At 40.8% G+C, this 17,487-nt stretch overlaps 1 protein-coding gene across 2 annotated transcripts in view; it reads right to left on the bottom strand.

The window, feature by feature from the left end:
* The window catches only part of LOC103711967 (probable amino acid permease 7), a 50,902-nt gene extending 34,230 nt beyond the window's left edge, over positions 1-16,672 (bottom strand). Inside the window, exons 1-7 of one of the 2 annotated variants that reach the window (XM_008798301.4) lie at positions 16,505-16,652; positions 15,752-15,988; positions 13,763-13,856; positions 13,018-13,232; positions 12,067-12,200; positions 11,726-11,953; positions 10,461-11,562 (exon numbers count right to left, since the gene is read on the bottom strand). In XM_008798301.4, the coding sequence (XP_008796523.2) occupies positions 11,161-11,562; positions 11,726-11,953; positions 12,067-12,200; positions 13,018-13,232; positions 13,763-13,856; positions 15,752-15,988; positions 16,505-16,586 (1,392 nt within the window). In that variant the 5' untranslated portion in view covers positions 16,587-16,652 and the 3' untranslated portion in view covers positions 10,461-11,160. Of the gene's footprint in view, positions 1-10,460; positions 11,563-11,725; positions 11,954-12,066; positions 12,201-13,017; positions 13,233-13,762; positions 13,857-15,751; positions 15,989-16,504 lie in introns of those variants that run through there. The other variant, XM_039116885.1, reaches the window with a different exon arrangement.
* Positions 16,673-17,487: the final 815 nt, after the last annotated feature.

The raw sequence follows: 17,487 nt of genomic DNA, 5'->3' as shown, positions 1-17,487 counted from the left end.
GGTGGGTGGGAGACAAGGAGCGGCGAGAGGGGGACCGACTGGAGCGCGGGTTCCTCGAGGACTGGGGGGTCCGGGAACGCGCCCGGGCCCGCCTCTCGTACCCCGCGCAGCTCCGGTGGGAAGGTCCCGGCAGAATGGAGCGTGCTCGAGAATCCTCCTCGCGCCGGCGCTCCTCCCCATGGGAGAGGAAGGAGCGCGGGTTGAGGAGGACAGGCGAACGCTCAGGCAGCGGCGGCTCCTGAGCCCGCTGCGGCGCCCGGGACATCGCACCCTGCAGATTCTGCACCGCTTCCGCGAGGGTGCGAACCTGCTGGGTTAGCTGGTCGAACTGGGCGGCTTCGACCATCTGAATGGGCGGTGGGGCGGTGGAGTGTTGCTGAGAGCGTGTTGGAGATGCAGCGGCCTCCCGGCCAGTGGCGCGAGAGGCCCCGCGACCGGAAGCATTGGAAGCTCCACGACCACCTCGCCGTGCCATTACGATCGCTCTGAGATCCGGTCCCTTCCTCTAGCGCCAACTGTTGCTGAGGGTCCAAACCGAGAACGATTGGCACAGTGGTGTGAACGGGGTTCCCTTTGAATTGCTTTGGTTGCGCTCCACCTTCCGCCGGAAAACCTGCAAGCAAGCCTCGCACCACCACTGGGTAGTGGGGTCCCTCCGACGATCAAGTTAGAGGGAATCGAAGGAGAAGGAGAGGTAGCAGGTAAGATGATGCTATGGAGAATCTTGCTTGCCCTCCCCCTTCCCCCCCAGCCCCATATATATCAGGCTGGGGGGTTTTTCTGGGGATTGGTCATCGTGTGGCATGATGGGGTTGCCACTGACGTGGCCGTTACAGGGCGTCGTGGGGCAACGCCGGGTACGGCCATGGCAGGGCGTAGTGGAGCTCCGCTTTGTACGGTTGTTACAGGGGATCGTGGGGCAGCGCCGGATTCGGCCGTTGCAGGGAGTAGTGGAGCAGGGGGCCGCGGCGTGCCTCAGGAGAACAGTCTGTTGTTGTCAAGAGATTGCCGACCCGAGGTCGGATTGCTGGATCCAGGGGGCAGCCGACTCGGGGTCGGACTGCGGAGCCGAAGATATCCGACCCGAGGTCGGATTGCTGGATCAAGGGGCAGCCGACTCGGGGTCGGGCTGCGGAGCCGAAGATATCCGACCCGAGGTCGGATTGCTGGATCAAGGGGCAGCCGTAGTCTTCCTGGGCGCGCGTGCCGGTCACGTGGGGCATGGTGGCTAAGTTTCCCCGTAACAGTTATAAACCTAGACAGCCCATAGACTTGATTTACATGTCTCATCAACATAGAGTCTTTGAGTCGCACAATCATTTGCATCACACCTGCATTCATTGCATCAGAAAATCAGCAAATGCATTCACTCTAATAACTTAAAATATAAATTTCTTGCTGATTTGCACAGATGTTGTAAAAAGTTGAATATAGAAGATTATGTCATGGTGAGAATTAGACCTAAACAACTTTCTTCGGAAATGTTCAAAAAGTTGCAAGCTTGTAGTACGGAACTGTTCAAAGTTTTAAATAAAATCAGTTCGAATGCTTATGTTGTAGATCTTTCTGAAAACTATTGGATTAGTACGACATTTGATATTGAAGATTATAACATTTAATATTGAAGATTTAGTCACATACAAAAAGAAAATATTCATTTCTTCTGACCCTTTTGTTGATACACCTGCCTTTGTTGATCCCCTTGACCCATCACCTGCTATTGAGCCTCCACCTCCAAACTTTCATGCATGCAGAGAATACATAGAACATATATTAGATGAACAGGTTATATCTACCAGGAGAGAAAGTTACCGGCATTACCTTGTTCGGTGGAAATATTGATCCGAATCGGATGTGACGTAGATTTCGTGAGCCAAGTTGCAGCGCCTTAACCCTGACCTTCTGGAGCAGTACAATAGCCGGCCAGACCTGCACTCGATGGAGTCAAGTTTTTTCCACCCAGAAGAAGTTGATGGGGACATCAGAGCTGATCATCCGCTCGTCTAGTCCACTATTTTCATTAGCATTTTATTTTATTGCTGGGCTTGTTTTGCATTTTATTATTGTAGGGCTTTATTTGTGTTATTTTAGGGCTTTACTGAGAATTAATTTTGTGTAAGAGGTTTGATGCAGGCTGAAACCTGCAAGTCTTGGCCAAACCAAAAGGATTCAACTAAGAAAAAAGATGATTCTGGGATGCCATTCAACCAGGGGTAGCAGATTTTACTCGATGCTACTAATCGCAGATGCCACTCGATGCGACCAAGCCACACGCTTGATTGGTAGGAGGATGCCACTCAACTCACAAAAGCAAGAAAGGCTTGCTGGAAAAGAATTCTGAAAAATAACAACTCTCTTTTTTATTTCATTCATGTACCAGTTTTATATGCTATCTTGGAACATCCCTCCAAGCATAGGTAAGACAAAACATTACTGAAACACATTGATGGGAGTCTTGTTACATGTTCCAATATTTAGAAATACCAAAGACACTTAGAGAAATGAAACTATGTGCCGGAAAAAGACCAAATTAAATGCACTTCGCTAGGCGTTGCTAGTCCAGACGTGTTGTAGTAAAAATGTCATAACTTTCTCTAGAAATCTTCAAATGGAACGAGATCAGTTGCGTTGGAAACTAGAGGCATAGAGCTTTCCATGGTATATGGCATGCTGGCTGATTAACCTATATTATTTCCAGAATTAATTCAAAGCTAACTCTATCATGCTTCCAGGATCAAAGGACGACTCACTAAACACGAGTCGACTCATGAAAGCAATGAGTCGACCCCCGCTACACATGAGTCGACTCATGAAAGCAATGAGTCGACCCCTGCTGCTCCTGCATCATTCATCCCAACTTGAAAAGAACTCGCCTTCGAGTTGGAATTCAGGTCTTCCCAAAGCAGATGATCGAGTTTCTTGAGCTCCTGATTTGAAATCTATGCATCCTCAGAATGTGGCTTTCCTTGCCAATGGACCAAGTATTGTGTATAAGTGCCATGCCGAGTCGTGATAGAACTTACATCCAGAACATCAACAGACTCACGCGGAGGATTAGAGAGGCGGCACTCGAAGTCTTTTGGTTGAAACACAATCTTCTCCTCATCTCCATAATAAGGATAAAGATCATATATATTGAAGGTAAGACTGATTGAAAATCCTTCAAGCAATTCAATTCGGTAGGCATTTGGACCCAACTTCTTCAGAATCACATACAACTGGTTTTCATGGAGCACTTTGAAAACATTGGATAGGTGATTCATATGCTATACACTGTCCTTGCTATAAACCAGGATGTCATCAAAATACACCACAACATACTTCCCCGTAAAGTTCTTCAAAACTTGGGTCATAAGCCTCATGAAAATGTTGGGGGCATTTGATAATCCAAATGGCATAACCAGCCTCTCATACAAACCATCTTTGGTTTTAAAGGTTGTTTTCCACTCATCACCTTTTCTAATTCAGATTTGGTGATAAGCACTCCATAAATCAATCTTAGAAAACACCTTTGCTCCTGCCAACTCATCCAGCATATCATCAAGTCTAGGGATGGAAAACCTATACTTGATTGTAATCTTGTTTATAGCTCTACCATCAACATACATTCTCCATGTTTTATCTTTCTTAGGAGTTAAAAGGGCAGGGACAGCACAAGGACTAAGTGATTCTCTAATCAATCCCTTTTGCAATAAATCAATGATTTGCCCTTGTAATTCAGCATGCTCATTAGGAGACATTTTATAATGAGACAAATTAGGAAGAATAACACCTAGAATAAAATCAATTCGATGCTGAATGTCTCGAAGTGGTGGCAAACCAGCAGGAAAGTCAGCATGAGCTAAGCCTTTAAATCTATCTAATAAGCCTCGAACTTCGTTCGGAACTTCTGTTTCAAGTTCTTCACTTTTTTCTACAGCAACCAGAGCATAAACAATACCATCCTTTTTGTAGAACTTTTCAAATTCCTTGTAAGATAATAAACTGATCTGGTTCGAAGAAGGTACACTATTTGGAATGTCTTTCATAGGGGTCAAAACATACTTCACTTTGTTGTGGATAATAGTATAAGTGTTCTTCCTCCCATCATGATAAGCATTCCTATCAAACTACCATGGTCTTCCAAGAAGCAAATGACAGGCATCCATGGGCAGCACATCAAAATAAATTTCATCTTCATACTTGCCAACATCAAACTTTTCTTTGCATCTCTGAGTCACCATGATTTCTCCACCCTTTTTGAACCAGAAAATCTTGTAAGGCTTTGGATGATGTTCACAAAAAAGCTTCAGCTTTTCTATCATTACTTTTGACACTATGTTCGCACAACTTTCCGAATCAATCATCAATATGCACTTCTTTCCATAAGAAAAACAATAGGTTCGAAAAAAGTTATGCCTCAGCCATCTATCAGTCTCTTGAACAGTCAGCACTTGCCAAATTATAAAACTTTCTGCATCAGAATCACCTTCACAATATTCTTCGTTAAGATCAGCCTCTGGTTCTTCATCATAAATTGGCTCTTCATCTTCTTCTTCCACGAGATACAATTTAGCTATCTTCTTTGGACATTCATAGGATCTATGTCCAGATTCACCACACTGAAAATATTTGTTGGAAGATGAATGAAACTTCCCACTCTCCTTACTCCCTCCACCCTGATGTTGGGTTTGTTTTTCAGAGATAGGAGCCAACTTCTTACCCTTCTCTTTCACCCCTTTTGAGCTTTCACCCTTTCGGTATGAACTCTATTTTATTTTCTCTTCTGCCTTCAATACCTTTTGATATGCTTCCTCCAGAGAATGAAGCGAATGAATCATCAACTCGCCTTTGAGGTTATATTTCAGTCCACTCACATATCTGACCACCAACTGATCATCAGTTCTTGTAAGTTCACACGACTCATAAGCTTGTAGAATTGCTCTGTATAATCACCAACAGATTGCTCCACTAGCTTATGTAACTGATAGAACTTTTGGTAGAGAGTTTGAGAATAATCCAAGGGAAGAAATTTCTCATCAAGCTTCAATTTCATCTCAGCCCAGGTATTGACTCTTGGTTTTCCTCTTCGATCTCTGCTATGCTGATATTGTTGCCACCAGATTAGAGCATGACCCTTCAGCTTCGTAGCCACTAACTGCACCTTTCTCTCATCTGTAAGAAATTTTCAATCAAAGAAAGCTTCCAAAGATGTCATCCAGTCACAATAGCCACCAGCATCAAGTTTGCCATCAAAGTCTTGCACTTGAAATTGGATGTTTCGATCAGTATTCTCCAAAGCACGAGTGAAGCGTTCCATGGACCATTGATCAGCGACAGCAGGTTCTGGAACAGAACTGGAAGAAGATGAATGATCATTTTGGCTGTGGTTGTTGAAGAAAATATTGTGTTCACTTTCTTGACTTCTATGGCTTCGAGTGGGTGAAGCTTGAATCCGCTGACAGAATTTTTTTACCATGTTTATCAGTGCTTGATTTGATTCTTGTAATACAGCAAGTTCAACTTGCACTTCATCACGCTCCGTATCCCTTTGACATCGTGGAGGATTCCTTTGATGTCGTGGAGGCATTGTAGAGGACCCGAAGATACGAAGAAGATCGAAAAATTTCAAAATAAAGGACACTTTACAGCAGGAAAACCTGCTCTGATACCAAATTGATGCAGGCTGAAACCTGAAAGTCTTGGCCAAACCAAAAGAATTCAACCAAAAGAAAAGATGATCCTGGGATGCCACTCAAGCAGGGGTAGTGGATGCCACTCGACGCTACTAATCACAGATGCCACTCGATGCGACCAAGCCACGCGCTTGATTGGTAGGAGGATGCCACTCAACTCACAAAAGCAAGAAAGGCTTGAAAGGAATTCTAAAAAATAACAACTTTTTTTTTCATTTCATTCATGTACCAGTTTTATATCCTATCTTGGAACATCCCTCCAAGCATAGGTAAGACAAAACAGTGCTGAAACACATTGATGGGTGTCTTGTTACATGTTCCAATATTAAGAAATACCAAAAGACACCTAGGGAAATGAAACTATGTGCTAGAAAAAGACCAAATTAAATGCATTTCACTGGGTATTGCTAGATGTGTTGTAGTCAAAATGCCATAACTTTCTTTAGGGATCTTCAAATGGCATGAGATTAGGTGCGTTGGAAACTAGAGGCGTAGAGCTTTCAATGGTTTACGGCATGCTGGCTGATTAACTATATATTATTTCCAGAATTAATTCAAAGCTAACTCTGTCATGCTGCCAAGATCAAAGGATGACTCACTAAAGACATGAGTCGACACATGAAAGCAATGAGTCGACCCCCGCTACACATGAGTCAACCCATGAAAGCAATGAGTCGACCCCTGCTACATGTGAGTCAACTCATGAAAGCAATGAGTCGACCCCTGCTGCTCCTGCATCAGGGTTTATGTTAATTGTTCTTATTTGGGCCCTATATATAGGGAACTTTTATTATGATTAGGATTTCAATGAAGTGAATAAGAATTTCTCCCCCACGTTCTTTCTCCTCTCTCTCTTCCCCTTTCTCCTTCTCTTTCTTCCTCCTCCCTTCTTCTCCCTCTTCTCTTCCTCTCTGCCTCTCTTCCTCTTCTTCATCCCTCTTTCCCTGATTTCCTTATTCAGTCGCCGCAGCAGCCTCTCCCATGATCGGTGCTGCATCACAATTTCTTTTTCAATGGCCATCGATGTTGCAGTGGAAATATTTTTCTTGGTCATCAAGTTTTTTTTTGAACTTCCTTCTTTGGCTTTTTCTCGTTCTTCATGCATCTTTGCCTTGAAGAGCCTCTTGGACACTTCAAAACATGCTGTGCGATTTTGCTCACCATACAACTCTTGCAGGTGAGTCAATATGTCCTTAGCAGTCTTCATGTTCTCATGCTGGCATTGGAGTTCATTGGACATAGATGTCATAATATAGCACATGACCCTGATGTCATCATCCGTCCACTTATCATGTGTAGCACGATGATCAGTGGTCGGACGGGCTGCTAACGAGGGGATATCATTGTCAAGTACATAGCCTATTTTCTCGCAACTCAAAATAATTTTCAAATTTCTTACCCAGTCTTTATAATTGGTTCCAGTCCGACGGTTGGTGTCAAGAATTCGGATCAAAGGATTAGAAGCTGACATTATGATCTATAGAGACTAAAGATTCTAGTTAGATTTTGTACTTGATCTTAATTTGTTTTAGAATCTTTTAAAAACAAATAAGCCTCCCACTATTTTCACGAATCTCTCACACTCCTCAGGTAAAGAAATGGAAATCCTTCGCGACTAGAGTTTCAAGTGGGTACTCCGGTCCCATCGATTTATATGCCACCTCACCTAATAGTTGTTGGTGACACATAAAATGATGAGTGTACAACTTTAATACAATGCTTCTCAAGCAAGTTGCAATGATATCCAGTCTCTAGGTTATGAAGGTCTCACCTAATAGTTATTGGCCACATTCCTTAGTTAAGTCAGACCCACCGTATAACCGCAGAAGTAAAGCCGTTATTGGGTCTCTCACCTAACAGTTATAAGGACCAACCCCATCTTTACCCCGCAACATCTCATGCTAATAGAGTACTGGTCCCGCCCTCTGATGCAACTGACCATTGTAACTAGCCGAGATAAGTCAACATCAAAAAGACGTTAGCAGTTTTACTACGGTGGAAGACCGCTAGACTTAATATTTATGCGATGAGATTTAATTTAGGTATCTTCCATCATATTAATTTTTTACATCTCATGCAAATAATAATCTATCCGCTAAACATAAACATAAAATAACTGGTGATGATCATGGATCTAGGATGAGGGTTATAATTCAAGCACATGCACATCAATTGGTTTGATCGTCTTCAACTCTTGATTCGATCTTGAACACCTTTGATCCAATTGCGATCAACCTCTTGACCTATCTCCAATCAACTCTTGATCTTGATCTGCGCAATTCGTGCCTGTGGAGGCATGCATCGATCAGCCATTGACGTGCAAACACATCACAGATTACAACCCAAAAAGCTATGCTAATTAAAACAATAGTTACATTCCCTTTTTGATGAGACACACAGATCTTTAAATACATCAATATAAGATGCACGCAGGCATTTGATTTTTTGAATTACATGTCATCACATAATATCATAGAACATTGCAGAACATTTCAGCACATAGGGGGTCCATCCATGATCATCACCACATGCATCTCATGCATGAATAAAATTACAAATCTGAATATTTAACTGATTATGTCATCATATGAGTTGCCGATCTGCAAGACATGATTCTAATTACTTGTAATCTCATTAATGCAGTATTAGAATCATTAATCTATAAGCAGAAAAATTAACATACAAAAAAATCAGCAAACTGAAAATTTTGCATGCAGAAAAATTTAGCAAGCATAATCTTTAAATTTTCAAATCTATCATGCTTTCAATCATTAATCTTAATCTTAATCTTAATCTACATAACCATGGCTCTGATACCACTGTTGGAAATACCATGCATGCCGGAGAAAATTAAAACTGCAGCGGCATATGCATGCACGGTTCGTTCATCGCATGAACGTATTTTAAAACTGTTCGTAGACAGATTAAGATTAAATCGTTAAGGAAAACGATCATATCTTCACCTTGTGCGGATAAATATTTACCAAATCTGATGATCGTAATTATCTTGAAAGTCTCGCTTAAAGCCGCACACGTATTCGGCCTTTACGGGTATCTACACGAGGAAGAGGACCGATCCAAGCGTCTAGATCTCACCAGGATGCTAGCTCCCTTGCAGAAATTACTTTTGATGGTTGAAGCTCTCTTGAACAATCAACTCTTGATTGCTCTTAAGAGGAAGAAGGAGGAGGGAAGAAGAGAAGGCCACACCCAAAAGAATAGAGAGAGAGAGGGTTCGGCCGTCAGAGAAGAAAAAGATGAGGCCTACGGCCCTTTTTTTTCTTTCTCCTTTCAACAGTCTAGATTTGCCCCCAAAACCCCCAGGACTTCCTCTCACGCACTCCCCCAAAAAAATCCAAAAATAAATAAAAATTGAGGGGCGCACGCCCTTCCTTTTATTTTGTGTGTGAATCCTCCTCCAAGGAGGATTAGGTGGCCTAATCCAATTATGACTCAATCATGGGCTCTAGAACTCTTAATCCTTATCTAATAAGGAGTCTTATTGCAGTTAGAATTCTTCATCCTTATCTAATAAGGAGTCTTATTGCAATTAGAATTCTTCAATTAAGATTTCCAGTCCTAATCTAATTAGGACTCTAGGAGTCCTACTCCAAGTAGGACTCTTATAATTTGCAGTCCTAATCTAATTAGGACTCTAGGACTTCTAAACCTTACCTAATAAGATCAAGCCCAATTCAATGAAGTCCAGTTGATTTAATTAAATTGCAATCCAATTGCAATTATTTCTTCTTCAACTCACTAACTCTTAGTGGGTTAAACCAACTATCATTCAAATTAATAATCATGAACTATTGTGATTGCAAATCACAATCCAACCATCGGATCGGTAAAAATCTCTAATGTGTGTGACCCCATAGGTTCCATTCAATCTGGTAGTGAGATATATTGTGATCTCTATCACAACATCATTAAAAACTTCATTCAATAGATTGGAACAAATCCAACTCATCTCACCAGAGATCATTGACCATCAAGATAATTCCTGTGAGTCTCATCATCCACCAGTGATACCTAGCAGCATGTAGTGGCAACCCAGCAGAATAGAATAGATGAACCTCTAGGTGCAGTTATCATATGATATATTCCTTCTATCATAAATCTCTATAAGACAGAGGTCATGGATAACTCGTTAAATTCTGTCATCTGTCAAGATTTGTTCGACTTTAGTTTAAGAGTGGAAAACTCCTTTTCCACTATATATACTGCCCCGGCCGAGGTCTTTCGAACTCAGTCTCATAAATCATATAGGACCACTCCTTATCTACCAAGATCGATAGATTTCATATACGTGCTCACCCTACTCCTATAGTGAACCTATTGCAGCCAATCTGCACCACAAGGACTCATATGGCTAGCGACCATTTATATATGCAGTCAAACTATAGCAACCTCACTGTGAATAGCCGAAGCACCGTAGGTTAAAGGACGAGTCATACTACTGCAACATCAAGTAAGTTACTGACGAGTGGATAGACATCCAAGTGACTTTTTGCTTTGGTCACGCTCAGTACTTTTGTTCTCTAACAAGCACCTGCACTATCACTCCAGTATCCTTATACTATGGACTCGAGACTCGTCCATCAAAAAGGATAGTGATCTGTGCATTAATCTCATTGGATCAATCACCGTTCTCATGATGATCTATCGATGAGATGATTCAAGAATTAATCACCAATGACACAGGGCTCAAATTCTGAACTCTTGAGAATATATATATCATCATCTTATTAATTCCTTGGATGATTCATAGACACATACACAATATAAATGAAAGAGATGCCCATTATTATTAAATAATAATAAAGTCAAGTACAATACTATGTTCCAAAATTAATTATTTAGGGCATACATCTAACAGTCCACACTTCGTCCGTCCCCAATGAGCTATGTGGTGTTAGCCGAGACTCTTGGAGTGTGCGCACAGATCTTCCTCTACATGAAAAAGCTCCTCATCCACTCCAGATCTCCCCGTCAGCGGTCCATGTGCCGTACCTGGCCCTAATCACCAGGCTCCACGGGCTATGGGGCTCCAGAACCAACCTCACAGCATGCTTGGCAACCAACGCATCTCACCTCCTTAGAAGAGACTGGATACCCAGCCCCTCTCCTGTATCGGCTGGCAGACCACTCTTTAGGCAACAAGTGCACCCTATGGTGATAGATTTCAGCGATCCAGTCTCATGCTTCATATGATGCACGTAAATACAATGCAGGGTAAATCCCGTGTGTGGCATGTTCCAGACACGTCCCAAACTTTGGGCTTGAATAGATGCATGGTCAAGCCTGAGTCAATTAGTCTCGCCATGAGAGTGCCATCTATTCCCTGCACATAATTCTAGCACAAAAAAAGGAAAGAAAAGCTATTTCCATCGTATTTGTCCCGAAAAATAGCAGCCTTTAAAATGCACCACAAATTTAGAAAGAGAAAAAAATGAGGAAAAAAAAGGAAAATCTCGATGGATCCCTAACTCAGCTTCTCAGTAATAAGTCCTTCAATTGATCCAACAAAAGCAAATATACTGATAAATAAGCACACAATTCGGAAGATCTGAAGGCCAACCCATTTCTTTGTCCAAGCCCTCATCTTTCTCTGCACTAAGTACATCTCCACAGGGAAATAGATACCCATAGGCCAGAAGTTCCAGGCACCCAGCACTCCTAAGACCTGGTTGAAGTATGGAAAGAGCATTGCAATCCCTGTGGTGGATGCAACATATATGGTTCTATAGCATAACCTGAGAAGACTCAGTCTGCAAGGAGGCAGGAATGGCAATTGGATGGTGTAGAATTTGTTCACAAATCCACTGCCGGGGAACTTCTCTGCAGACCATCTGTCCACCAATGCGAATACTGGCTGGCTGAAAACCTATCAAAATATAAACAGAAGCTTTAGCTTCCCTCATTTCACTCTTCAAGTCAGTACTTGGGCAAGAGATCAAGGAAAGTGATTGGTAACAAGGCATGCTTTGGGTTTTAATTTTGTTCAAAGTATATTAGGATTTATACTCAATCATAGTAGAAGGGCTTACCTGATACCCTCCCACCAAGTGAAGAACAACGCATGCATTGGCAAAGTCGACAAGCCAGTAAGGCTCGTAGAAACCAAACCCTGTCAGGAGGTTTCCAGGTGTATCATTCCCAAAGGCAGCATAGCCGAAACACCCACAACAGAGGTAGAAGAATGTGGTGGTGAGAATCGAGATCTTTGACGCTATTTTCATGGTCTGGTTTTCAGGTGGTGGTGACTTGAGAGTATCCTGCATTTGTGGAAGCTCAATAATTTTCTTTCAATTGTCATAACTGGACAATCAGCAACAAACTTTTTTAGGCTACATATTCATATGAATCAAAAGTGTGAAATGTTTATCACCTCTATCTCTAAGAGAACTAGAGAGAATGGATAGGCGAATGCAATGTCTCCCAGTGCTTGAGAAACTAGCCAGAACTTCTGTGTTGGTGAGGACATCGGAATGCCTCCAACTCCACCTTTGATTCTTCCATTCTCTGGCATACAAGTATGATGAAAAAGCTGTGTGTAAGTATGGCAGCATTAGAGCACTAGTGCTTGAAAATTTGATCCACAAGAAAAGAAGCTTTGACATGTTAGTTCCAGTATGATTTTTTTTCACTAAACTGAGTAGAGTTCAAGTATCCAATCAACATCCTACTAATATGCCTTCACCTAAATTCATGCATCAATGTGCTCTGTATCATGTTGTCGGTTTTTTGAACAAAATGTGGTATATTAGACACATATCTGCATGTAATTTTTCATGCAAACACAAATAGGAATAGACATGTCAGATGTAGATATCTTCATGGAATACATATATGTGCATGTCCATGTGAGAATGAAAAATTTTCTTTCTTAATTATAAGATATATCAAGGTAAGGTCCCTGCCAATATGTAAAGGTCAGTCCTTGTGTATATGCAAGTATATGTGCATACATACATATGCAAGGATGCATGTACTTAGTACGTGTTCTGTGTGTAAGCATTTTATCTACACATTCTGATTATTTACTACAGAAATAGACCCCAAGTTGTGCGAACGACAAAGGAAAGATGCTAACGCACAGCAAACTCTTTTAGCTATCTTACGGTATTGGCAGGTCCCCATCAATTGTTATTTAATCAAGTATGATGGCATCCCATCTTTTCATTAGATGACCACACAGATGTTCTACATTGATATTGGACTGGAAGAACATGTAATCTTAGGACATATGCCTTCCTCTTATTCCAAATTTTATTTAAAATTTAAAAGTTACTAATTCCTCTAAAACTATTTATTAACATCAGCATAAGGTAAAAAGTACCAATCACTTTGGTAAGACCAAGTCCAAATCCAATGGATGAGTAGGCGAAGGACATGACTTCTGCGAGAATTGAGAGCCATGCCATCTCGTGAAAATCTGGTATCTGTGAGAAAACCATCTGAACAGCTCCAAATAGCAGCATTTCATAATTCTCTCCATATGAGCATGGAGCATTGTGGCCTTCTCTGTGGTAGCAGTTTGACTTCAGAATTGCTCTGCATGCATGTTGAATAACATAAATAACTTTAATCACTTCCAAATTGATTGAAGTAGTACTTCAACGGCTCTCTGTCTCTCTCTCTGTATGTGTGTGTGTGCGTGTTGTTTTTTCAGTTCTCATGGCCGTGTGTGTGGGGAGAAGCCATTTCCGTGCAAGTAGTGGTATTAATATAAATTTTCATTGGGTTGGGTCAAGTTGGGTCTAGTTCGGATTAGATTAAGATCGAGTTTGGATTAGAGATCAACCCTGACCCAATCCTAATTGAGATCCGGCTAGAATTTTGATCCCAAGTCAAACCAATATCTATAAAAATCGCAACCTAATCCTATCTAATGAGTATCTTGGGTGGGCTGGGTAGATTCAAATTGAGCTCAATCCAAGTATCACTCCTACATGATCATTGACATGAATCCTGGCATGCATAGTGCAAGCTGGCCGCAAACCCGACTCATTATTTCTTTTTTGAGAAATATGAGAGGATTGAGAGCGTTTTAAATAAATAGGCAAATTTATTTCCAAGCATACCTTATACTACTAGCAGACGTGATGGTGTATGCTATTCCAATGCCATACAAATTTAGTTGCTGAAATATCCCACAAGCCCACCAACTCTTCTTCCCTGCAAGCATACACCGAACAATTATTCAAATCTGAAGAAGCCAATACCAGCAATGATAGTTTCCTCCACCGGTGGGACTCAATCTCAATGACTGAGTCAGCCAAAATCGGATAAGGCCGGCCCCTACGGACAGGCCTCTACCAATAAAGAAATAAAACTATTTTTCCATGAATCGTAACTATCATGCGAATGCTAAGGAAAAATTGTCTCGTTGTAACTAATCATAGGAGAACTATTTTTTTGGACTGCCACGTCCGAGATTTTTTTTCAAAATTTTTATTTGAGCAACTAAGGTCCTCGTCCCGGTGTGGTAAAAGGCAAAATAAAAAAAAAAAGGCAACAACTTGTACTGAATCTTAAAAAAAAAAAAAAAAAAAGGGAAAAAAAACGACCTGAGATGTGCTTGACTTGTACCTCAACTTTGAGTAGATGATTAGTTTATACATTTAACTAAAACGAGTGAAAACTAAAGCGATAGAAGTTTAGAAAATAATCTTTATATAATTTGATTTCAAATCTCGTAGCGAATGATGGAAACGTAGGTCTGGAGGTGAACAGGGCAATAGCTATTTAATAACTGATAATTCATCATAAATGCTTGACCAGGTGCAACTATAAGTCGTCCGCGTGGGCCGACCATCGCTTTGAAACGACAAATCCGTCGAAATCACGGCCTGCACCTGGCACTTTCTTTTCGGACACGAAGGCTGCAGATGCCGACACGTTTGGTTAACATGGCCAAATGAGTGGTCCCACCAACGGATCCACCGGGAAAGAACGACAATAAAAAAAAAACCGTTGATCGTGATGATTCTACGCAATCGAGAAAGCGATCAGTCCCAAATCAACTTTAAATGGTACTCTAATTTTACTTTTTTTGGATAAATTTCTGCATAATTGGATATATATTACTATGTAGTATTTTATGATACCATATGCAGCCAGTTTAGAACTTTAGATGATAAGTCTTAATATAGTAATTAAATTATTTTATTATATTTTATGTGCCATCGGTTGTAAATATGAAAATAATCTTTCTATATAAAAGGATAAGATTTCGCCATATCGATGCTCTATTAAATTTTTTGCTAATCCACATCTTTTACATCTATAGGTCATTTATTTAAATTTATTATTTTAAGACTCAGAGTATGATAAGCACCAAAGTTATATTGATACATGTGACCATTGATCATAGCCTGCTTTCGATTTGTCTCAATCGAAGAGTCCACATCTGTTTTAAAGTAGAAGAATATTTTGGAGGTGCCAAGGACCTATCATATAGGAACAGACTTTGTGATATATATAATATTTAGCTATATTTTTTTTATTTTTTTATTAGCATACCAACTAGTTGAGCTAATAAAATTATTAAATGTAAAATATCGCAGGCTTGCATGTTTGCCGCAACATTTTAAGTGTAGATAACATGTTAAAATCTGTCATATGTCTTGAACAAGATATTCTTACAACTCAGATCATCAAGAACCGATAATAGTGGTGGCGCTGAAACATTTGAAAGTTCTTTTACTTCTCTCAAGTTAAGATTGTTTGCAACGCCAAAAGCTGTATGGCCTTGAATAGCTGCCATATCATTCATTGATCATGTCAAAAATCCTCAGAGGATGAATTCTCTGCCTTAATTTATATCATACCTTCTATTGTGTTACTAAATATATTTAATGAAAACTTAAAAATCGGAAAAATTAATGTGTGGAAATATATTTGACAAGCATAAAGAAAACGTGTTGATATCAAGACCACCCAAACATACTGATGTTTCCATCCATTGCGATCACAAAATAACACAAGAACAATCATGGGACCTAACATAAGGGTGAATGGAAATTATCATTCAACCGAGTAGAAATATCTTATGAGAGTATTTGAGTTACCTAAATTCAGTTTTACAGCTTCCATGTATGAATGGTTCCTGATGTGCCCATGCTCAGGATCAGGTGATCTATAGCAATCAGCAAGCAGGTGTGATTGGAACATGGTGACTGCAGCAAAGAACACCATAGCCATAGGACCAGCAACCCAACCCAATTGAGCTATGCTCCATGCTAGAGAGAGGACTCCAGAGCCTATTACGGCGGTAATTATGTGGGCAACAGCAGTCCAAACAGTCCCTGAAGAAAAAAGACAGAAGTAATGGATATTAAATGTTTCCAAATAAATGAATATAATTTCCAAAGTAAAAGAGGACAGCAATAAATCGTTTAAAAAACTTCTCAAGATATGAAATAAATTATTTCTGGAGAAAACAAAATGAAATACATAAATCAAACTAAAGTTAATTCATGCTTGGCTGATGAGATAAAGATAAAGCAGCCAAAATCTCCTTATCTGTAAAATTTGAAAGTAAGGATTTAAATAATATGAGATGGAGTTTTTTTTTTTTTTTGTTTCCTTGATCGATTCAAATTAGAAAATAAATTTGAAGAGAGATTGAAGTGGTTTATAGGTATCAGTGAACCAGAAAAAAGGTGGTATTTTTCAGGAGTTGTGACGAAAAATTAATTCCATCCATGTTTTAAAGAAAAAAGGTCGAAATCTGAAACCCACAAAGTAGATTGTGGTGAGAAGATGACATCCAGAGTTTAGGAAACATGAGGGAAATTCAGGAGGAAAGATATGGAACTCACCAGTTCTCTTGATGTGCGTTTCTGGTGCATCTGGAAGCTCTGTGAGCAAGGGGATGTTCACAGCTTCTCCTTCTCCCCCCATGGCTGCTCCGATCCCCCGTAACCGATGATGGAATTAATTCCCAATGGAAGGTGTGGTTGCTGCTGGTTTTATGGGGTGAGCCGGCTCCGATTTTTCAAAGCCGTGCCTCCTTGAAATGCTGTTGTTACCTAACTGAAAGCGATCCTCTGTTCACCTAGAACACAGAACAGCAACTCACGTCTGACTAACGACTTCACCGGGGTGTTGGGAGTACGTGTAATTAATAAAAGCCTGTTTTATGTGTTGTGGATGCACAACGCTTTGTAGTTGATCTATCCATGCAAGCTTCTTTCTTTGGCGTTCTCCTCAGCAGAGATTATCCATGTTCCACCCTCTCGTTTTAAACCAAGGCTGCAAATAGGTCGGATCGATCCATGACCCGACCCGATCCGTGTAGATCCGATCCGATTCAAAATTTAGGATCCACGGATCTAGATCGGATCTTAAAATTAGACCCGAATCATTTTTTAGATTAGATCTGAGTTTACCGAACGGACCCGACCCGATCCGACCCGATCCGACCCGACCCGAATGGACCCAAACAGATAGAGAGAAAAAGCAAAAGAGAGTCTCTTCTCCTTTCTTTTTTTTATGGGTCGTGGTACTATTTGTCGTTTTTAGGTAAATTTATGGCTGATTTTCAAGGCAGACAGAAAGGAGACATGGTTTCTTAGGAGCTTGTTAGCTTGCTCCCATGGCCCCAAGGGGAGTAGGGTTCAAGCGTGGAACGGTAGCAACAAGCATAGGTTCACAGAATCCAAAGGAACCTCGGCCCGTCAGGATTCACTCTCAATCTGTTGATACGTCTGGTGTCTCGGTGGCTGGCTTTTTTTTTTTCCCTTGTGTTTTTTGGTTTTTGTTTCTTTTAACTTTTGAAGGGAGAAAGTGAGGGGAAACTGAA

This window comes from Phoenix dactylifera, unplaced genomic scaffold, assembly GCF_009389715.1.
Source record: "Phoenix dactylifera cultivar Barhee BC4 unplaced genomic scaffold, palm_55x_up_171113_PBpolish2nd_filt_p 000143F, whole genome shotgun sequence".
NCBI lineage: Eukaryota > Viridiplantae > Streptophyta > Magnoliopsida > Arecales > Arecaceae > Phoenix > Phoenix dactylifera.
This window is presented reverse-complemented; position numbering and strand designations above follow the sequence as displayed.